This window comes from Sus scrofa, chromosome 5 (assembly GCF_000003025.6).
Source record: "Sus scrofa isolate TJ Tabasco breed Duroc chromosome 5, Sscrofa11.1, whole genome shotgun sequence".
NCBI classification, from domain to species: Eukaryota; Metazoa; Chordata; class Mammalia; order Artiodactyla; family Suidae; genus Sus; species Sus scrofa.
Genome location: NC_010447.5, coordinates 47,129,981 through 47,153,742, shown reverse-complemented (window position 1 = coordinate 47,153,742; position 23,762 = coordinate 47,129,981). Strand labels below are relative to the sequence as shown.

General features: G+C 38.4%; 1 protein-coding gene across 2 annotated transcripts in view; it reads right to left on the bottom strand.

Moving 5' to 3' along the window:
• ITPR2 (inositol 1,4,5-trisphosphate receptor type 2) overlaps positions 1 to 23,762 on the bottom strand; it is a 529,759-nt gene that overhangs the window by 311,939 nt on the left and 194,058 nt on the right. For both annotated transcript variants that reach the window (XM_021092919.1, XM_021092920.1), the window contains 5 exons: positions 10,781 to 10,974; positions 5,778 to 5,907; positions 3,164 to 3,221; positions 1,547 to 1,712; positions 355 to 528 (listed from right to left, as the gene is read on the bottom strand). In XM_021092919.1, coding sequence (XP_020948578.1) covers positions 355 to 528; positions 1,547 to 1,712; positions 3,164 to 3,221; positions 5,778 to 5,907; positions 10,781 to 10,974 — 722 coding nt within the window. The remainder of the gene's footprint in view (positions 1 to 354; positions 529 to 1,546; positions 1,713 to 3,163; positions 3,222 to 5,777; positions 5,908 to 10,780; positions 10,975 to 23,762) is intronic.

Genomic DNA, 23,762 nt, shown 5'->3' with positions numbered 1-23,762 from the left:
ATTGAGTAATAAAAAGAATATTCAATAACGAAAGGAATGATTTAAAGGTTGGCAATAATCAGCCACGATAAATAGCAAAAACAAAAATTCCCCTCTTTTTACAGGTCTAAGCTTAGGGTGCACTCCTTTTTTCTCCACCTCACTCCCTCTTGTCCTGAGTCCTGCATCACAGGATTTACACTGTGAAAGAGAAAGAGTGGAAAAGTAGGCAGATAAGGTAACAAGTGGGAGTAACTGACAAGAGTTAATGAAAATACAAGTCTATGGGGTTAACTGACTTGGCAGGTGGAAATGTTATGCTTTGACTTAAAAGATACTGTTTGGATTATTTCAAAATAGACCTTGAAAACGAACCTCAATTGGCTCTTCACCACCTTTTACTTGACTTTCACCCATTTCTCCATTTTCATAGCTGCTGTTCTTCTCAACCCATAACTCGGATTTTTCTACAGTTAGTCGAAGCTGGTCTAGGTCTGCCTTGATTTGCTTGTAGTTATCCACATCCTGATTGGACACCAGCAACTGCACCTGGAAACAGAAATCCAATTCTTAATTTACTGATGGAGCTTCCTTTATTCCTACTTAGGTCAAAAATCCTAAGTCTTCTAATATATTTGTCCTTCATCTGAAGTTTAACATTTCTAGAATATTTATGGATATTTTAGTCATATATTGCCCATGAAAATTGACATGAAGTACCTGTGAACTCCACCCAATATAATCACATGTTATAAATAATTATATATATAAAAAAGTGTGCCCTAGCAAATTTTTCAAAGTGTTAAAGAGTAATTTAGTATAAAAGAAACTTAACTCTACTTTTCCTGCTAAAATTTTTTTTCTGAGACTCCCTCTGTTTGAAAAGAGGTAGAAACATAAAAATAAGTGGAAGAAAATACTTATACAGTCTAAACCTCATGATATAATAAACTTTTATTATAATTTACATGTATTATGAAATATTTACAAATATATGAATACTTTGACTTATATAATTACTCTTTATATTTTAACATACTCTGATGAAGATCAATCCTCTATTAAATAAATATTAGTGAAGTACATGTAAATACTGATATATTCCACATTAATGATCTCAAAACTGATGTCATTCAAAGGTAACAAAGAAAAAGATTAGCTCCCTCACTATTCCTTTCTTTAGGATTTATACATTTTTCAATCACAAAACATTTATTTCAGTGCTATCATTTTTCCTACTCAAATGTATCAGTAAAATCTTTGGTTGAAATAACAGCAGTGGCAACAAAATTCGTACTATGGTATTATCCCCCAGTGCCTCCTTAAATCTCAGTGCTGTCGTTTAATATTAAAGATATTAACTCAAAAATCACTTGTGGGAAACTCTTTCTAAACTAGATCATGTCTTGACTTAAGATAAGGCTACATCTATCTTTAAAAATAGAAAGTGTCCCCAGGAAAAAGCTGCACAGTCTCATTAACTCTGCAACCATGAGGTCACGGTGGATGTTATAAACAATCTTTCAGAGCCTTCACCATGGAACCACCAAGGGCTACTCCATCTCACCTGTTTAAAGGCCTGTAAAACTTCCGCTCTCTGGCTGAAGTGCTTGAACAGCAGCTGCAGGGCTCCTGACAGCAAAGGAGGGTAGTCATGCATGATCAGATGAATGAGGACCCGTAAAAACGTCCTGCCTCCTTCATCGTCAAGTTGAACTGGATTTTTTTCTTTTCTGTAAAACCAAAAATCATTCTAAAATCACTTGTATTTACATAAAACTAGTCATAAGTAGTTAAAATTGTGCATACATTCTATCACCCCCCCGCCCCCCACCAAATCACAAATTACAAAGGAAGAAATTTATCTTCTTTTTTTTTTTTTGCCTCATATAACTGAAGAAGAAACAAAATCGAAAGAAAAGCTTCAGTTTGTCCATGAAAGTAGGGGTGACTGACTGTCCCAGTTTGCCCAAAACTAGAGGGGTTCCCAAGAGAGGGGAATAGCAGTAATTGCACTGGGAAAGCAGCAGGCAAACTGGGATGATCTGGTCACTGTAGGCACACACACAAGACAGAGTCTGAATCAATCCATAAGTGTTAATTTAGTAGATACACTAGGCTAGATGTATCTCAAGGACCGACCTCCCCCTCAACCCTAAACCTCGCCAGAACAGGTAGGGGGCGGGGTTAAACAGTGCGCACACGCATGCGCACGGGCACACAGCCATCACCTGAGTAGCTCTGTGCCTTTGGTGTATTCGGAGTTTGGGTAAGAATCCCCTGAATAAAAAGTCCATTTATTTTACGCTGAGAGTCATACACTGGCTTATTTTACCTTCTCAAGAATAATGAACTACTTCAATAAGAAAACACAGCAACGATAACAGCAAAAACTGGCAAAACCCTATCAAACAAACCTAAACCAAATGTTCACTAGAGAAAAATTCTTTTTGGTTCCCTTGATTTTTCACTCTTGTCTTTCTTGCTAACCAAAGAAAATGCACAAAGGTTAGTATAGAAATTTGTTTAAGTACTCATGGTAATAAAAATGAATTCCAGAAATTCAATAATGTAGCTTAGGTATTTAACGTTTTTTTTAACTCTCCTTTTTGAATATTAGTTTCATCCTAGGGGGAAAAAAAGGAAAGAAACCACCTAAGAACAATGAATAGCAGGGCTCCTGATAGCAAAGGAGGGTACCGATGGCAAAGGTGTTTTGTTTTCTTTAATCATGGATATTTCCAACTGGCAGAAAAGAGCTTTTTTTCCTCACATATAAAGTTAATGATACTGCCGAAAGAAGTTACTTTCCTGCCTCAAACTTCAAACTTTCTTGCCTCAAACAGATTCAGGAAAGCAGTATTTTTCAAGACGCTGCAATATTTATACCAGGGGAGTTAAAGGGCATTCATGTGCTGTCATTATTTGAGGAAGAAAAGCAAAGAATTCACGGGAAAGTTCAATACACCAATCTCATCTCTCCTGTCTTTTTTTTAACCTGTCCTAAAGAAAAGCTATGCTTTCTCTTCTACAGTAAATTAGACTTTCATTTTTGGCAGAAATTTGGCCAGCAACAATAAAGGATCTAAAATTAAATAGATATAGGGAAGTGAACACTAAAGTGTCAATAAAATTTGAAGTAAAATTTTATTCACAAGATAAAGATACATAAATGTTACTATACCTTCCAGCAAACATAGTTTCTGCCTGCGCTGCAATTTCATCTATATCAGGAACAATAGCTGCAAAGATAAATGGTAAAATCCATTCTTTATTTTTTATAATTAGGAGTCCCAATATTTATATTAATATTAGCATACCTAAAAATATTTTGCCTTAATTTCCTTATGCCACTGAAAGTCAACACTTTAAAAAGTCACAATACAGCTCCTCTTAGCTGCTAATATTTTAAATTGAAGTTAACATTTTAAAATATATATTGTTATAGCCAAAGATACATTTAGAAAATCAAAAAGCACCATTTACAAAGTTACCTCATCTCTAAGTATATATATACATCAGGTATATATAGACAACACAGACTATATACACACATTTAATTAATTTATTTATTTATTGGCCACAACCAAGGCACATGGAAATTCCTGGCCCAGATTCAGATATGTGCCACAGCAGCCCCAAGCTGCTACAGTGACAATGCCAGATCCTTAACCCACTGTGCCACAAGGGAACTCCTACATACATATAATTTGAATGAGTAATGACATGGAAGGGTAATATTTTTTAAAGATCACAATATACCAGAATGAACTAGGTATGTTGTTACTATATTGCACTTCCAAACAACATGATCTTTTTAATAAGCTTACTTCTATAATTCCATCCCTTCTTGTGGGACAGGATGCTTGATTTTTTTTTTCAATGTAAACTAATAATCATGATTCTTCACTCATCCCCACCACTAACATTTTAAAGATATCTATGATAAGTACACAATTTATTTCTCATCTCCAAAGCATAAAAAGAAAACAGAGCAAGATATAAAAAGGGAAAAAGAATTCTTCCCAGAAAGCTACCTCTGACGCATACAACCAATTTAAAAGATCAGGTAAATCAGAGAGAACTAATTTTCTGGGGCTGCCCCTAGACTTTCCCTCCCACACTTTTACTGACACTTAGAGCTCCTGTTTTCCAGAAGTCTGGCTTCTGAGAGCCAATAATTTTTATGCAAGTGTCAATGCAACCGCCAGCAAGACTCTCTCCTTCTGCTGTATCATTCCTGGAAATAGCACTTTGGGGTTCTACACTTCTGGGAAGCATAAAAACAACACTGTTGCAAATGTGCCAGGGAAACTTCTAGCTCAGGAGAGCTTAACTCTGTCTGTAGAGGCAAGCTGCCTTTTGGATGGTACCAGTGAGTCAGATAGCAAGATGTTTGGTCTAGCATCCATTTTAACTATATACCTATAATCACGGACTCATTCTTATCAAATTGACAGATGGATAAAGAAGAGGAGGCTTTTTAACATTGTCACAGTGGGTGTGGTTAAGAGACAGTTCTGTATCTGTGTATAAATTCTACCACCAGAAGAGGGATTCTGTTAACAGGCTAAATCTTCCATACAACATAGTTTCCAACTTGCCATAACCAACCTGATCAATCCAGGAAAATGGTAATTTAATATATCTTAGGTTTCAGTAGGTACTTTCTAGAGTCATAAAAATTTAACAGTACTTCTTATACTCTCATGTCACTATGCTCCTACACTCAAAGTGTCTTCACTCTTAACACATTTTTTGGTCATGTCCAGAAGTCCCAAGGCCAGAAATGGAACCAGCACCACAGCAGTGACCCAGGCCACTGCAGTGACAACCTGGATCCTTAAACCGCTGTGCCACAAGAGGACTTCATTTCTCACAAATTTTAAATGTGAAAAAATTGAAATACAGTACTAGTTTACAACCATGCAAAGTAATTTAAAAAAAAAACAAAAAACAGAAACACATACACAATAAAACCAACGCTCACATCCAGACTTTCAGGAAATGCTATACTATTCTTGAGATGCATGATGGCTTCTTACAAAATATTTTTCCTCCTGAAAGCTACATTTCATTCTGCTCTTTGATCCAGGTCAAAAAAAAATTCCCTGGAGTTTCACCAAAATAGCATAATGTTTAAAAATTCAGACTCTGGAGTTGGAAAGACCATCAAGAGAATCCCTTTACCACCACTTTCATGACCTTTAGCAAGTTGTAATCCCTCTGACCTAGGTTTTCTTACCCATAAAATGGCACAATAAACAATCCCTTGACCTCATAAAATTGTGAAGATTACTAGAGAAACCGGATTCAAAGAACTGAACACCTGTAGCAGCAAACATCCTCCTTGCTATTATAGGCAAGTTACATAATGTTCTATCTCAGTTCCTTCATTTCATTGGTGGAGATTATTTTGACTTTTTTTTTTTTTTTTTTTTTTTTTTTTAGGGACACACCTGTAGTATATGGACATTTTCAGGCTAGGGGTCAAATCAGTGCTTCAGCTGCTGGCCTATGCCACAGCCACAGCCACAGCAATGCAGGATCCGAGCTGCCTCTGTGACCTACACCACAGCTCACAGCAATGCCAGATCCTTAATCCACTGAGCGAGGCCAGGGATCAAACCTGCATCCTCATGGATGCTAGTTGGATTAATTTCCACTGAGCTACAATGTGAACTCCTATTTTGACTTTTTTGTCTCAGAAGAATACTTCTTGTTTGAAAACATAAAAGGTACTTTCAATTTCCCAGGAAAGCACCATGCATAGAGGAAATGTTATCCAGAGGAGATACCTGATGGCAGCAATGTATCAGGAGAGCCGTTGGTGGATGTTTCAGCATTTCCATTATTCTCCCCGAATTCCTTCTTATATATTGACAGCATGTATGAGATCCTATAATCGAGTCTGACACTCAGAATAAACTACAAGAAACATTAAAAAAACATAAGGGTCTGTCATCGGCATAGTGTTTAAAAATTCAATTCATTATGTGACACCAAGAACAAGATAACCATCAACATGTCACATGAAGTAGTCAGAAACTTTATTGGTAAACTCTTTAATACCTCAGTTGCATACATGATCACCAGTCATCAACGCTAAGAAAAGGGATGTATTTCCATTAGACAATGTCAGTAAAATCCCTAAGCAGTTTTTGGAAAGAAGAACACTTGACTCCCCATGATTACTCTCTGAATATTCCAGGTAGAGGTGGGAAATCAAGAAATGATGACATAATTTCCTGAGCATTTGGCAGAGTTTCCAGTGGCTTTGCAAGGAAAGTGCTGGAGCCATGACCCTCATTCATGCACAGAAAGGCCAAGATTTCAGCTATGACCGTGTGCTTTCTGGCTATACCACATTGAGTCCTGGATCTCGGCTACAAAAGGACAGCTTAAGTAACAGCATCCAATATACCAGAGATGTGCCTCACTGGTGCCTGTATTCCCTTGGGTCTCTGTGGGTTGTCCTTGTTCTCCTTAGCAGATGCACTGACAGAGACTAAGTGCCAGTTAAGGTGCTCACCCCTGAGAAGAATGCAAATGCCCAGAGCCCAGGGCCCTCAAGAAGCCAATAATCAGGTTTGGAAAACAAGTTATATTGTTGCAAATATACTTATAAAATTACTGAGGGCCACCTCATGTGATAGAGAATATGGCGGAGATCAGAGAAGAAAATGCTGTGACATCTCAGAGGACACAGGAAAGAACAGAGAGGTGGACTTACACAGAGTTACCTTCATTCCAACCCAGGGTTACTACAGAGTTGCCACAGGGTTGGCCTCTGTATAATTATTATTATTATCTTTTTGTCTTTTGTCTTTTTTTTAGGGCTGCACCCGCGGCATATGAAAGTTCCCAGGCTAGGGGTCTAATCAGAGCTACAGCTGCCAGTCTACACCACAGCCACAGCAACATGGGATCCGAGCCGTGTCTGAAACCGACACTGCAGCTCACAGCAATGAGGCCAGGGATCGAACCCACAACTTCATGGTTCCTAGTCGGGTTTGTTAACCACTGAGCCACTACAGGAACTCCATCCTCAGTATAATTATTATCAGTGTCCCCTGTAGTCTCTTAAGAGACTTTCATTGGAACAGCAAACAATAATGGTCACACAAGTTTCAGTTGGTATTCGTGGTACCATCTATGCCACTATCTCTCACTAGCCACACCCCCTTTGTATCAGACCCTTCCCTCATTCTAGCGCTTTTTTCTGTCTCTCTCCCAGTCATCTCCATACCAACAGCACAGGAGGGAATGTCGGCAGCTTCTCTCTTGCCTCCTTGCCTTTCTTTCTCTTTTTCTTTTTTGGCTGCCCTGTGGCATATGGAGTTCCTGGGCCAGGGATCAGTTCTGAGCCATAGTTGCGACCTATGCCACCACTCCAGCAATGCCAGATCCTTAACCCGCTGTGTTTAAATCCCCCCCCCTTTTTTTTGTCTTTTTGCCTTTTCTAGGGCCGCTCCCATGGCATATGGAGGTTCCCAGACTAGGGGTCTAATCAGAACTGCAGCCATTGGCCTATGCCAGAGCCACAGCAACGCGGGATCCGAGCCACATCTGCAACCTATACCACAGTTCTCGGCAACGCCGGATCCTTAACCCACTGAGCAAGGGCAAGGATCGAACCCGCAACCTCATGGTTCTTAGTCAGATTCATTACCCACTGCGCCATGACAGGAACTCCTAAATCCCTTTTGAAATCACACTTTCCCTGGTTCCCCAGTCCAAATCGATCTTTCTCTGTTTCTCACCCAACACATTATTTACACCTACAGGTCCAAAATTGCATCAATCTCCCCCCCTCACCCCTCGCCCACTTCTCTGCTAGACCATGATGGTCCTCCTGGGCAGCAACCATACTCCATGTCAGCTATGCTCAGTCAAGTTCAACAAACTCATGGAGCCAGGTACTGCAGAAGGTACCAAGGGTCCAGAAAGGTTCCAACAATATAAAACCTGCCTTTGAAGAGCATACACTCCAGAGGGAAAAGCTAACGCTAAAGAGATTTTTTTGTTAACATGCAGTGAGCACTGCCACAGCTGTTGATTGAACTGATTCCAGTTAATAGGGGATTTTCAAAGCAGGAGACAGGTCATGGGGGAAGGGGCTGGTGGGTTTGGCAGCCCTGAGCATAAGGCGGAGAGCAGAAGCTAGACTGCAGGAGCCTCAAAAGAAGGGTGTTTTAGAGTTCCTGCTGTGGTACAGTGGGTTAAAAATCCTGAGCTGCTACAGAGGCTTGGGTTCATCCCTGGCCCGACATGGTGGGTTAAAGGCTCTGGCATTGCCACATCTGCAGCATAGGTCACAGCTGTGGCTCAGATTCAGTACCTGGCTGTCGGGAGACATGTTTCTACAATCTTTTCGTAGCCTCTTTGCTTCTATTTTCGATGCTGATAACTCCATCTTGTCCTGCTTTACTTTACCCCATATTCCTACTTGAAAAACAGTCACAGTGCTGGTAAATAACTTAAGCTTAAGAACAAAGACCAAAAGGCATAAATGATTCATGTGGTCAGCTGAATGAGGGCATAATCCCTTGGTCTAGGCATGCCAGACCTGTGCAGGTTGGCACACCATTTGCACAGCATGGTATTTCTGTTAAAATAAGAGAAAGAGGAACCTCATGGCTCCAGGGGGTTTATGAGCAGTCGTTAGCAGAATATGCATCAGCAAAGAGAACAAGGTGCAAACCTAGGCACCCCAGGTTGCTGCAGATAAGCATGTCCTCTGCTGAAGCACAATGATGATTCTCTAGGTGCCACGCATAAGCAGCTAATGCCAAGGTTCTTCAATGCTAATGATTGTTAAATGCCTAAAAGTCAGAATAAAAGCTTAACCAGTTACCAGCTAAGTGACTTTTAAAATAATAAAAGAACTTTTAAAACAATGAAAGAACTATATCCTGCACCTACAACCCCCTCCTCACTTGATGTCATCCTAAAGAGCACAATAAAAGCAGTGTGGTTTCTTGAGGTGGTGCTCTGGGTCCCTGAGACCTTGAATGCCCTAGTTCCCACCTTCAATTAAGATAAATGTCTCTGTGTCTTGTTTTATGTTAACTTTTTCTTAAGTTCCACAGCACCTGTTCTTCAGTGCTCACCTGGTGAGCTGGACTTGGCACCTGGCCTGGGAACTTCATGTGCCATGGGTGCAGCCATTAAAAAATTTTTGAAGGTTTGTCTTTTTTTTTTTTTTTTAACAAACCTATGTAAAGAACAAATTATTAAAACATGAACTAATGAAACGCTTATTTGCTTTCAGTTGAAGATTAGTATTCAAATAATTTTATTTTATAAATATAGCCAAAAAAACCTTTCATCCTCTAATATATTTAATTATGGAAAATAATGGAAGGAAGAAGGGAAGGAAAAAAGGAAGAGTAAAAACAAAGGCAGAGAGAGATGAGAGAGCGCCAAAGATGGAGTGAGAGAATGAAAGAGAAATAAAAAAAGCTAAAAAGAAAAAATACAGGAAATGATGGGGCAAAGAAATGAAGAGCCTGAGAGGAGGAAGAGCTAGCAGAAAGCAGGAGACTTGCTTAAGGAACGCGGCTACAAAGAAATTCTTGACGAGGTGTTCTTAGAAAGAAATTCAAGAGCAGCACACAGGAACACAGACACAGGGACTCAGACTCAAACAGAGAGACACAAAAATCCGAGCGAGAACAGAGGTTCAATGAGAAATACATGAAGAACCCCAAAGGGGCAGCCAAAGTAAGTCAGCCCTACCTGCCCCACCAAAGCATCTTCATCTTGTCCTTTTTTTAGTTGCTAGGGACTGTTTTGTCAATGCTGCTTTTCTGTGACTGCCATTAGACTAAAATGAGGGCATGTATATCAGAGACTGTCTTGGGGGGGAGCAGTGGGGTGATGCTAATGCTGGGGGCCCCTTGGGCCCATGGGCTAGGTCATTAAGAACAGGACAACCGAGTTCTTAAACTCAGGGTCGTGAACACAGGGTTGGGAGGCCAGCCAATATTTCTCAGAGTTCAATTCAGTCTTTGGGAGTCCTGGAGAAACCGTGAAGCCTTTTATGATTATTAATCTAATTACTTTAAATAAAAATGTACAGATCCTTCCAGGACTACTAACCCACTTGTGGTAGCCGAGTCTACATTAAAGTGTGATATGAAAGACTTAGTACACTGTATCTGAATACAGTATCAGGGATTGAGCGAGGCCAGGGATTGAACCCAAGTCATGGATACTAGTTGGGTTCATTACCACAGAGCCACAATGGGAACTCCCCCAAATCTTTCTTAAATCAAGGTAAAATTAAATCAGAGTCAACACCAAATGAGCAAATACATAGGAAGAAGTTATGTCAACCTCCATGGTTAGATATCTTCATTAACGTATTTAACGGGAATGAACACATGTAATTAATATGTTAAACAGTGTGGGTATGAGATTTCTTACCAGGCTTTTCACAAACTTAAAAGAAGTAAAACGCAATTAACAATTGCGTTTGGAATGGATAAGCAATGAGATCCTGCAGTATAGCACAGGGAACTATATCTAGTTACTTGTGATGGAGCATGATGGAGGATAATGTGAGAAAAAGAATGTGTGTGTGTGTGTGTGACTGGGTCACCTTGCTGTTCAGTAGAAAACTGACAGAACACTGTAAACCAACTATAAAGGAAAAAATAAAAATCATTAAAAAAGTAAACTCAGCTCAAAAGCATTTCAGACTATTTACACAGAGGGATCTGAAACAAAAAGTGTCAGAAGTTAAACCAACAACATAGTCAGGAGCTTGTCACTTCCCTCGCATGAGGCCACGTACCTGTAAAATCTCAATAATCTTCAGCTTGGTGTCCATCACAGTGACGTCCTCCTGCTCGGGGGGGCTCCCCTGCTTGCTGGGGTGGAGGCTGGGCTGCATCTCGGGCACAGTCATGGGAAAGATGGAGCCTCTGCTGAGCACCATCTGGGTCATCATTTCTCCCACCCCATGGATGGTTCTCATGACATTGTTTCCTGGCACAAGAAAAGTCCTTAAGTCAACACACAGGCCACCTTGGGAAACCGCTGTGACGTCCAGCTGGCCACAGGAACAGCTCTAAGGAGAGGAAAGTGTGGCCTCAGCCCTGCGCCGGCTCCTTCCTTAAAGTCGTGCGGACACCTTTCAAAATGACAGATGTGAACCATGAAAGTTGACTTCTCTCAGAAAATGCTTTCAAATGACACCCTGAAGGTTGTTGGTGGCTCTGACAACCTCCAAATCAGCCTTCTGGAAGGCAAGTCAGTCCTACCAACCATCACACCAATCGGCCCTAACGCTTAAGATAATGACAAAGAAAGGTCATCAATCTCTACGATAAACTGAGATACAAGTGGGGATACAAAGACCACAGGAAAACACTGAAATGGTGTCTAGTGTCCTAACCCTACTCTCAAACCCAGGACTTTTTAGCTTCGCTTTCATGACTCTTGGGAAGAAGATTTTTTGAGCTTCACTTTAAGAAGAAGTCTTACCTAAGAAGAAGCAGGTTTTTGCCATTCTTCCATCAGTATGACTAGAAAACTGTAATTCAAACCTCACAAAAAAGGAGTCCCCTGTTGGTACAGCAGGTTAAAAATCCAGCATTGTCACTGCAGCAGCTTGGGTCACTGCTGTAGTGCAGGTTCGATACCTGGTCCAAGAACGTCCACATGCAGAGGACAGGATGGGGGAAAAAAATCCACAGAAAGCAATTATGTTTGGGATAATTACAGAAACAAATTAGGAACAAATGATCATTGTTGATGATGTATTACTCCTCTTCTGCATCTTCTCTTGAGTTTGGCTTCCCAGTTGTCCTCCAAGAAAACTACCCACGCACTCATTCCTCATACTGACCACAGGCAGCTGTATCAGAGGTGCCTCCTGACACTGTCGCAATTGACCTTCTCCAGCCCGACTGCTGTTTCTCACTTGCAAATCCCTACAGCAAGTCACAGGGATGCAAAAGAACAACTTGTCTACTTTCCTTTCAGAACAGTGGTCTCTGCTACGTGGGTGTTCATGGAGCTTTGCTTCAAGCAAAGGCCTAAGAATCTGGCAAAGAATTTTCCTTTTCCCCAAGTGTCTCAGGGTGGAAACCAAGAGAAAGGGAAATGGAAATAAGATGGGATGAGCTAAAACGCTCAACTCTAAGTAAAGAACATAAACTGCGGGAATACCTACAGGATTGAAAGGCAAACAAATAAAGAAAAGGAAAATATTTAAAGGATGACTCAAGAGAAGCTTCATGGCCCTGTGCATAGACCATAATTACCATCAAGCCAGTGGTAACCAACAGTATTTGTGGAAGGTGAAATGCCTCTTATATTTTAATTAAATTTATTTTTTTATTAGGGTATAGTTGATTTATAGTGTTGAGTCAATTTCTGCTGTACTGCATAGTGACCCAGTCATACACATATATATACATTCTTCTTCTCATGGTATCTTCCATTATGGTCTCTCCCAAGAAACTGGATATAGCTCCCTGTGCTATAGAGTAGGGCCTTGTTGTTTATCCATCTTACATGTTAGAGTTTGCATCTGTTAATCCCAAACTCCCAATCCATCCCTCTTCCACTACCTCTCCCCCTTGGCAACCACAAGTCTGTGCTCTATGTCTGGAAGTCTGTTTCTGTTTTCTAGATGAGCTCATTTGTGTCATATTTTAGATTCCACATATAAGTGATATCACATGGTATTTGTCTTTCTCTTTTGGACTTGTCTTTTAAAACTTATTATCGTGGGGACCTGCTGTATAGCACAGGGAACTCTACTCAATATTCTGTGATAACCTATACAGGAACAGAATCTGAAAAGAATGGACATATGTATATGCATAACTGAATTACTTTACAGCAGAAACTAAAAACATTCTAAATCAACTATACATTGGCAAAATTTTTAAAAATGAAAAAATTCATCATTTTATCTATAGATGAAATGAATATACATAAAGGAGCATAGTGTTCAAACAGTACATTTTTGAATAAGTAAAGAGGGAACATTTTTTTCCTAGAGTGGCATCTTCCAGGCAGACCTTAATTTGCATTTTCATTCTGGGAGTCTACGACCTTTTGTTACACGGCTGCTTTCATAAGCTCCCCCCTCCAAAAAAAAAAAAAAAAAAAAAAAGATAAGAAGAAATACATGCAAGATCATTTCTAAGTTTGGACATGACTGAGACAAAGGATCTGGGACAGCTTCATTTTCTATCAGAATAATGTCGAGGCAGAATGCTTCACTGTCTGTGGTCCTCAAATAAACAGGGCAGTTGAGTATTTTCAAATCCCCCTATCAATTGCAGGGATGTACATCTGGTTGTTGGCAAGAGTTTGGGGTCACTAATGTTCAACCAGTACATTTATCCAAGTCTTAATTCCACTATGTGTATGTGTCAGTCCCCAAGAGAGGCTTTCTTACCACTAACACAGAACAGGCTCCTCTGTTATTCTTACCCTTGATTCACACAAAAATCCTTGGCACCCACAGTGTCTGCGTCTTATTTAGATTTGCATGGAAAATAATCATTTAATCCAAACGATTGTTACACATAAAACATCAGCCCAGACAATTCTTTTCCCCAAATATAGATCCTGTCACCAAGAACTTAAAATCTAGAGGCCAGAACCATAATAATATATAACACATGTCGTCAATGAAATGGGAGGGGTCATTCCCATTGGTACCACATCCTCAGATGCCTGTGGCACTGGGTTGCCACAAAACTCTCCTGACATCTCCATGTATGGCCAACTCTGAGTTCACAAAGTAAAAGATGCTTTATTTTCTAGAGCTGCTTGGTGGTAATGAGAAGTATTTCATTTGGGAACTATTACAGCTTGAAAAACATAAGTCAAACACCACATAAATCACAGATGTGCCAGGTTCCTGGTATCCACTTTTCCACAGAAAAAATTCTAATTCTAGACTGGTAAGTCATTGGTGATCCACAACGCCAAAGAAGAAATCTTACTGGTTCTCTTCTCAACCACAATTAGTTAACACTACTGAAAGGTAAGAAGGCTACACTTATTATAATATAAATCCTCCAGGAAAATTCAAGATTTTTCTTTTATATTAACCCATATACTGGATTTATGTATAAAGTGTATTGAGATGGTGTGGCAAAAATAAAGTCATCTTTATTAAGTAAAAGTGCAGAGGATGGAATAAACCCAAGCACTGATGGTCAACTAATCTATGACAAAGGAGGCAAGAACGTACAGTGGAAGAAAGATGGTATCTTCAGTAAGTGGTGCTGGGAAAACTGGACAGTTACATATAAAAGAATGAAAATAGAATACTCTCTAACACCATACACAAAAATACACTGAGATTGGATTAAAGACCTAAATGTAAGGCCAGATACTACAAAACTCCTAGAGGAAAACATAAGCAGAATGCTCTTTGACATAAATCACAGCAATGTCTTGTTTGATCCACCTCCTAAAATAATGACAATAAAACCAAAAATAAACCAATGGGACCTAATTAACCTCTAAAGTTTTTGCATAGCAAAGGAAACCATTAAAAAAAGAAAAGACACAGAATGGGAGAAAATCTTTGCAAACAATGCAACCAACAAGGGCCTAATCTCCAAAATATACAAACAGCTCATACAACTCAGCAACAACAACAAAAAACAAACAGCCCAATCAAAAAATGGGCAGAAAACTTAAGCAGCCATTTCTCCAAAGCAGACATATGGATGGCTAGTAGGCACATGAAAAAATGTTCGATATCACCAATCATTAGAGAAATGGAAATCAAAATTACTATGAAGTACCAACTCACACTGGTCAGAATGGCCATCACTAACAAGTCAACAAATAACAAATGCTGGAGAGGGTTTGGAGAAAAGGAAACCCTCCTTCACTGTTTATGGAAATGTAAATTGGTAAAACCACTATAGAAAACAGTGTGGAGGTAGCTCAGAAAACTAAATATAGAACTACCACATGATCCAGCAATCCCACACCTGGGCATATATCCAGACAAAACTTTTGTTGAAAAAGACACGTGCATGCCTATGTTCATTGCAGCACTATTCACAATAGCCAAGACATGGAAACAACCTAAATGTCCATTGACAGGTGAATGTATTAAGAATATGTGGTACATATATACAATGGAATACTACTCAGCCATAAAAAGAACAAAATAATGCCATCTGCAACAACATGGATGCAACTACAGATTCTCATACTGGAAGTCAGAAAGAGAAAGACAAATACCATATGATATCGCTTATATGTGAAATATAAAATATGCCACAAATGATCCTATCTACGAAACAGAAACAGACTCATGGACATGGAGAACAGACTTGTGGTTGCTGGGGGGAGGGGGAGGGAGTGGATGAACAGGGAGTTTGGGGTTGGTAGATGCAAACTACAACACTTAGAATGGATAAGTAAGGAGATACTATGATAAAGCATAGGGAACTATAGCCAGTCTCTTGGGGTAGAGCATGATGGAAGCTAGTATGAGAAAAAGAATATATTATATATATATATATGTATGTATGTATGTATGTATATATATATATATATATATATATATATATATATATATATATCTCACTGGATCACTATGCTGTACAGCAGAAACTGACACAACATTGTAAATCAACTATACTCTAATTTCAAAAAAATACTAAGGAGGATGGAATTGCTTATAAATTAAGCAGATAGACTTTCCACATTCTTTCATTACATGACTATGTAGATATTTTTACTAATCCTAAGTCCCTCAAGAAAAAACCCCAAAGAAAGACAAGTACAGTAAATGCATGCTAGACATGGTTACTAGGAATGGACTGAAAGTACATTGCTTTGTTTCTTTGATGGTTCTGATGAGCCAAGTTTCCATTACTAATTCCAGAGACATGAAAAACAATAAGGAATATACATAACACTAAAGCTGTGCTGACCATAGTTTAAGTTTTTTCTATCCAAAAGTCATTTTACTGCTGATCACCATGGGGTTCAACAATCATTAAGTTATGTGAATGACAGAGTAAGAGATTTAACAGAATTTTACTTGATCGAAATTTATCTTATAGGCATTGGTGTTTTATTTAAGTCATCTTTATCTGTTACCTCTTTCTATTAGAAATACTTTTCTTCTATGAACATATAAAAATAAAAATGATAATTTGAATTTTCTAGGTATTTAGCGTTCAGAGAGACACTTCTGAACCTTTCTTAGCATTTATAAGAGAAAATAGACGTATTCGATAAGAAGAGTTCTGTGAATAATTGTCCATAGCAACTTTCTTGTTCTCTGACTACTAAAGGCCACTCTCAGTGTTTTATAGTCATAGAAGCCAAAAAAGTGGTAACCAAACCTATTCTTATTTCCCTGAAACATATTTTATAGCTGCATTTGGAAAAAAAATATATGTCTACTATTCTAATAAGCTATTTTAAACAGAATGATATTAAACCATAAAGACATTGTCCAGGAGGTCTTCTTACTTCCCCTCCCTGCTCAGCAGCTTCTTAGAAACCTCCACTTGTGGAAACCGCCTACACTCTCTAGAACTAGAGCAGTTTTCTATTTTGAATATTCTCTTGAGCACTGGTTCTTCCCAGTGGTTAAGGTCTGGGTTATAAAAGGACTTTTCTGCATGCAAAGATAACAAAAACATTAACACAAGATCAAAGCCTTAGTTAAGCTGGTGATATAAGTAGAGTAATAGGGAACATGGTTATCAACCTGGATTAAAAGGAAGATCAAGATTTAACAGCCTAGAAGACAATAAATAATCAACACTCCCAGTTCGAAGTTGATCACAGAATTTTCGAGATCTACATATCCAGTCTACATAGGGTTGTTTTTTTTTTATGGCCCAATGATATTTTAAAATTTTATTTTATTGAAATCATTGATTTACAATGGTGTGTTAACTTCTGCTGTATAGCAAAGGGATTCAGTTGTACATAAATATACATATTCTTGTTCATATGCTTTTCCATTATGGTTTATTACAGAATACTGAATATAGTTCCTTATGCTATACAGTAGGATCTTGTTGTTTATCCATCATACATATTAGAGTTGGCATCTGTTAATCCCAAACTCCCAATCCATCCCTCTTCCACTACCTCTCCCCCTTGGCAACCACAAGTCTGTGCTCTATGTCTATAAGTCTGTTTCTGTTTTGCAGATGAGCTCATTTGTGTCATATTTTAGATTCCACATATAAGTGATATCATATGATATTTGTCTTTCTCTGTCTGACTTCACTCAGCATAATAATCTCTAGGTCCCTCTATGTTGCTGCAAATGGCATTGTTTCATTCTTTTTTTAGGGCTGAGTAATATTCCATTTTACATATGTACCACATCATCTTTATTCAATCATCTGTTGATAACATAGAGTTTTTAATCCATGTATCCATTTGCTGGAACTGGAGGGAACTTAGGATTTCTCTATCTGGAGGTCTCTCACCCAGATGATTACTTGGCTCACTCCCTCAAAATGTTTTCTGATTTTTGGTGCAATGTCACCTGTCCTCAGACCTCTTCTGGCCACCCTCTCTAAAGAAGGTGGCCACCACTCTGGATCCTGCTTTACATTTCAGTCATGGCATTAGCACCATTTCACATCATATTTTACATTTGTTTATGTGTTTGCTGTATCCACCTGCCTCGGAAAGAACATAAATTCTATGAAGACAGGGATTCTGCCTGGTGTACCGCCCTATCTCCAACACCAGGAAGAAAGCCTAACATAGAGCAGCCATTCAATAAATGCTTATTAGATTACTGCACTAATTTTTAAAAGTTGGATGAACAAATGAATACTAAAAATGGTAATTTTTATAAGGCTTGTATTAAAAAAATATTATTACATCAAGGGTAAGTTTCATCAAGTGAGTTTTTAATTGCTTTCTTTTATATTTTCCGAATTCTCTACATGTTTTCGAAAAGCACATATAATTTCATGTTGCTTAAAAGTGTATTTGTTACAAATAAAAATATTAGTACAATAGATAACATGAGATTAGAAACTTCAGCAAGGTCACATATCAGGCCATATACACCCTTCACAGCAGGATAGGGAGTTGGTGGGCCCCCACGTTTTACAGAGCCAGAAAGTGGCAAAGCCCCAGATTCAGGTCAACCAACGTCACCGTGCATCTTTCCCCACACCACGTTGCTTCCCTAATAGGCCATCACCTTCCCCGTTTCCAAAGATTTTATACAAGAACTCAGAAAAACCTACCAAATGCAGAAATGAACTTTCATAATTAAAAAATGCGTACTGAAAATGTAGAATTCCTCTTAATTGTAGAATGAATCTGTTCACATTATTCTCAAGTGATCTTATCCAACCAGTCATTATTGCATAATAGACCACACATAATCCGTGGCATTTTGTTTCTATTACATGATGCAATTGAAAGGGTAGTCCCCGTTCAGAAAGTATTTATTAAGTAAATTAAGCAAATAAATACTGGCTCTGTACTGGGGACATCAGGTGGAGAAGGACGTAAGAGAAGTAAAAAATTTACAATAGTTAAGAAAACAGAAAATATGCTCCCCCTCTAACTTTAAGGAAAAATACAAAGCAAATGAGATAGTAATAGCAGAGCACAGACAGTCTACTAAATTGCTTAGGACTTTTACTTTAACTGGGAAAATTATGTTAGGGTGAGGAGAGTGAAAGTCAGCTTCATGGAAGAGAATTTTGAACCAGGCTTTGAGCGGAGTGAGGGGTTTAGACTAATGTGATCTTTCTCAAATCACTTCACCATTCAATGCTCAGAATCTTAAATCCTAAAATGTCCCAAATCCTTGTAAAAATAAAATTATATAAGATGTGCAAAAAAGTCATGAAGAATGAAAAGTACCAAGTAATCATACGGTATTACCTCAAAATGAGAAGCGGGGGTCATGGACATGCTTTCACTGCACCTCTGAAAAATGGCCTTTCTCTGTTTCATTATGTTTTAGGGTAGTGGTCACTACCTTACTAATGGGTATGTGTTTCCATCGCATAATCATAGCTCATAATCTCCTACACTATGGCCTGGCTGACACAAAATATCACCTCTAAAAGGAGAAGTCTTACAGAGGAGTGGTTTACAGAATATACTCAATGGGCAAAGTTGGTGGTGTGCCATCTTATTTTCTTTATTCCGAATAAGCACTCATTGAATACATTGATAAGCCACTTACAGATTCCAACTTCCCAAGAGCTTAGAAATAGAATAAAGCAAAACTCAGTGAAAACGTGTTACTAAAGTATAGTAATGGAATTATCTCTTTTTGAATATCAAGTAGACTTCTTAGAAGAAAATTATGTCCCATCCCACACCTTAAAGCAGTGTTATTCAAAGGATGAGCCAAAAACTCAATTCATACAAAATAGTGATTGAGTTCTACAGCCTATTCTGGATTTCATCACTGTCAAATACTGACAACACCATTTCAGTATTCCAAACCTCAAGATTTCATTTTAATTTGTTGAACTCATCTTTAATTCGTAGCAGTCAGTAATCCAAGTAATAAGTAGATTGACATACTATTTTTATAATTGAGATGTAAATTAAATACAGTGCAATACACAGATCTTAAATAAAAGGTTTTAGTAGTTTGGACAAAAAAAAGGATATATACCCATATAAACCACATTGCATCCAGATATTCAGACATTTCTATCACCCTAGAAAGCACTTTGTGCCCTTCCCTGTTAATCCCCTCTACATTCCCTATCACCATCATCACCAAAACCAACCACTCCTCGGATTTACCACACCATAGACATATGTTGAATAACGTACAGGTTAATAGGTATGATTTAAGTTAACTGATTACAGCTCAGGTGTACTAGTAAATCAATCACTGTTAAAGTACAGAAAGTCCTCTAGTTCCCTGCCACTCTGTTGTTGCCTTGATCAGATAAGTATTCCTGTCAGTGACAGGTGAAGTCAGAGACAGAGTGTTTTACAAATGCAAAGATAACATCAAACAAGGAAGGATAACTAACATATCGAATGACTCCATCAAACTCCAAAACTACAGGAACAGCTTCAGAATGAATGGGTTCAATCCAACAAAGTGAAATCAAAATATAAAATGCCCTGCCATTTAGGTCTAAATAAAACCAACTTGGAGCTCCCGTCATGGCTCAGTGGTAAGGAACCCAACAAGCATTCATGAGGATGTGGGTTTGATCCCTGGCCTCGCTCAGCGAGTTAAGGATCTGGCATTGCCGTGAGCGGTGGTGTAGGTCACAAATGCAGCTCGGATCCTGAGTTGTTGTGGCCGTGGTGTAGGCCAGCAGTTACAGCTCCAATTCGACCCCCAGCCTGGGAATTTCCATATGCTGCAGGTGCGGCCCTAAAAAGACCAAAAAACAAACAAATGCAAAAAAAACAAAAAACAAAAAAAACTCAAGGATATGATGTGGAAAATGTGTGCTAACAGAGCACAAACTAGAACTTTAATTGTGCTCAAGTTCAGTAAAAATCAATATTATGTCATCATTACCAAAAACACTCATGTATTACACCCAACTGTATTACAAAGTAGTGTTCAGGAGTTCCCGTCGTGGCGCAGTGGTTAACGAATCCGACTAGGAACCATGAGGTTGCGGATTCGGTCCCTGCCCTTGCTAAGTGGGTTAACGATCCGGCGTTGCCGTGAGCTGTGGTGTAGATTGCAGATGCGGCTCGGATTCTGCGTTGCTGTGGCTCTGGCGTAGGCCGGTGGCTACAGCTCCGATTCAACCCCTAGCCTGGAAACCTCCATATGCCGCGGGAGCGGCCCAAGAAGTAGCAACAACAACAACAACAAAAGACAAAAAAAAAGTAGTGTTCAGAATGAATGAGAAACTAACTGTCCTTGCCAAACCAGTGATCAAAGTATTTGAATCATAAGAGGAATTGTTGGAGTTCCCATTGTGGCGCAGCAGAAACGAATCCGACTAGGAACCATGAGGTTTCGGGTTTGATCCCTGGCCTCGCTCAGTGGGTTAAAGTCCCAGCGTTGCCGTGAGTTGTGGTGTAGGTCACAGATGCGGCTTGGATCTGGCATTGCTGTGGCTCTGGCATAGGCCGGTGGCTACAGCTCTGATGAGACCCCTAGCCTGGAACCTCCATATGCCGCAAGTGCAGCCCTAAAAAGGACAAAAGACAAAAAAAAAAAAAAAAAAAAAAAAAAAAAAGAATTGTTAAAGGGACTGTAGGTGACAACACAAAGGGGAGAAGACAGGTGACATGCTGGCCATTTTCAAACATAGAAAGAACTGATGTGTAGAGGTGATTGATTCTAGATTCCAACGTGGCTCCAGAGAACAAAAGTAGGGTTGCTTGTTGGAAGTGAGAGGGAGGTATATTCAGGATAACTTACGAAAAGAGACCCAATATTGGGAGTTGTTGTAAAGAAGAAAGACCTGCCTTTTGCAGCAGTAAAATCTTGGTCACTCAGGTGCTGCAAGAGATCTTAGATGACCATTTGCAATGGGCATTATGAAGATCTAAAGTTTGTACATTGTATAGATGATTTCTACAGTCCCCGTACAGGTTAACATTCTACAAATCTTTAAATGTTTAAGTTCGAATAAAGCACCTTGTTGTAGGTCACTGGCAGATGCTTTTAACCAGAAATTGAAGGAATGGAAGAATTTACTCCGTGTATTACCACCTTGAGGCATCAGACTGTGAGGCTCATATAGTATTTACATCTGGAGGAAATAATTGAGTAGAAAGAAAGTAAGGACAACCTGGTCTTCTTTAGTCATTCTCATTATTTGTGAGGTCATCTAGGTATTGATTCTATCCTATTAACTCAATTTGGTAATGTCAGTACCTCTTTGTGGGTGCCAGGAATCATTCACATCACTCTGAGGGAACTCCAGACTTTACAGAGTCACTTTATAGCTTAAATAGTAAGAATAAGCTCTGCCCTAAACTGTGGAAGGTGCTTCATCCATTGTTTGGCTAATTCTTTTGGAAACCAAAACCCAAAAAGCTACAGACAATGACTTTGTTTCTGACACATCCCAGAGAAACAAGACAGACCTAGAATCAGAGTCTTCTGCTTCTACTGAATTAAATTAATTACGAGGTATAACAAAAAATACCTTTATGTGTCATAACTTTATGTGAGCAACCCCAGACTGAGAGAACCATAAGGAAGTTAATAGAGTTGTTTCATGACTTAGCGTAGTATAGGAATTATGCATGCATCATACCTATTAAGTCCTTCTGAAATCCATGAACCTACACAGTTAGCGAGGGAATATACGAACATATTATACTGTTAAAAAGGTGCATCAAACCTAAATGTCCATCCAAAGATGAATGGATAAAGAAGATGTAGTGTATATATAAAATGGAATACTACTCGGGCGTGAAAAAGAAGGAAAAATGCCATCTGCATTAACATGGATGTACCTAAAGAAGTACATCCTAAGGGTGGGGGAAAAAACTGTAATTGCAATGTATACATGTAAGGATAACCTGACCCCCTTGCTGTACAGTGGGAAAAAAAAAAAAAAAAAAGAAGTACATCCTAAATGAAGCACATACTAAATGAAGTAAGTCAAAGATAAATATATGATATGATTTATATGTGGAATCTAAAATATGACACAAATGAACTTATTTACTAAACAGAAACAGACTCGCAAACAAAGAAAACAAACTTATGGTTTTCTGAAGGGGAAAGGAGAGGAAGAGATAAATTAAGAGTTTGGGATTAGCAGATGCAAATTATTATATACAAAATGGAAAAACAGCAAGGTTCTACTGTATAACACAGGGAATTATATTCAATATCCTATAATAAACCATAATGGAAAACAATATGAAAACTATATGTGTATATATATATATATATATATATATACACAAATATATATGTATAAATGATTCACTTTGTTATATATCAGAAACTAAGAAAATACTATAAATCAATTACATTTCAATTTAAAAAAAAAAAGATGTTGCATCAAAGATTGCCAAAAAGGTAAAATATTAATCACTAAAATTGTAGAAACAAAATACCAGAAAGTCTTTTAAGATGAACTGGCATTTGTCATGTTATCTCCCATTCATTGGAAATTGAAAGTTCATAAGTAATAAAAGAAAACCAATTACAAATCTGAAAATTCATGGTCTAGAAAATATTTTTATCAGTCAAATACATACATATTTACATAATTCATCAAATGCATGTCACCCAATAGATGTTTTTGAAAGTTAAGTACATATAATAGTATGTTAGGCATGGTACAAGTCAGCTATAGAATAGAAATCAGAATGCATTTTCATAGTTTTTCTCCCCACTTTGGTTCTCAGTCAATTAAATTGAATTTTTATTATTGAGTTATCTAAGTAGTAATTCTAAGAGTCATGGAGCCTTTTATAAGTCTACTAGGAAAAACAGACATAAAAATAATTATAAAATTAGCAAAAAGAAGGCACAAACATATATTTGGAACAGTAGGGTCTCTAAATATTTTTGCCCTTCCAATGCATAGCATATTTATATAAGCCATGTCACATACATTCACCCTGGCGATGTGTCTGACGCAGCGTTTTAGCATATATGGAAGTACACATGAAATACAGAAGTAGCTCATAGAAAGGTGTCCTAGAGGATGAAATTGTTTAGAATTCCTGGGGAAACAGCAAAAGACAGAACAAGAACATTAACACAGATTATGAAGACTTGTGGGCACCAATTTAAGGAACCGGGTTGTTATTCTCTAGAGATGATGAGAACTAGTAAAAGAGGTGGAGTGTGTGATTCAGAAGGAGCC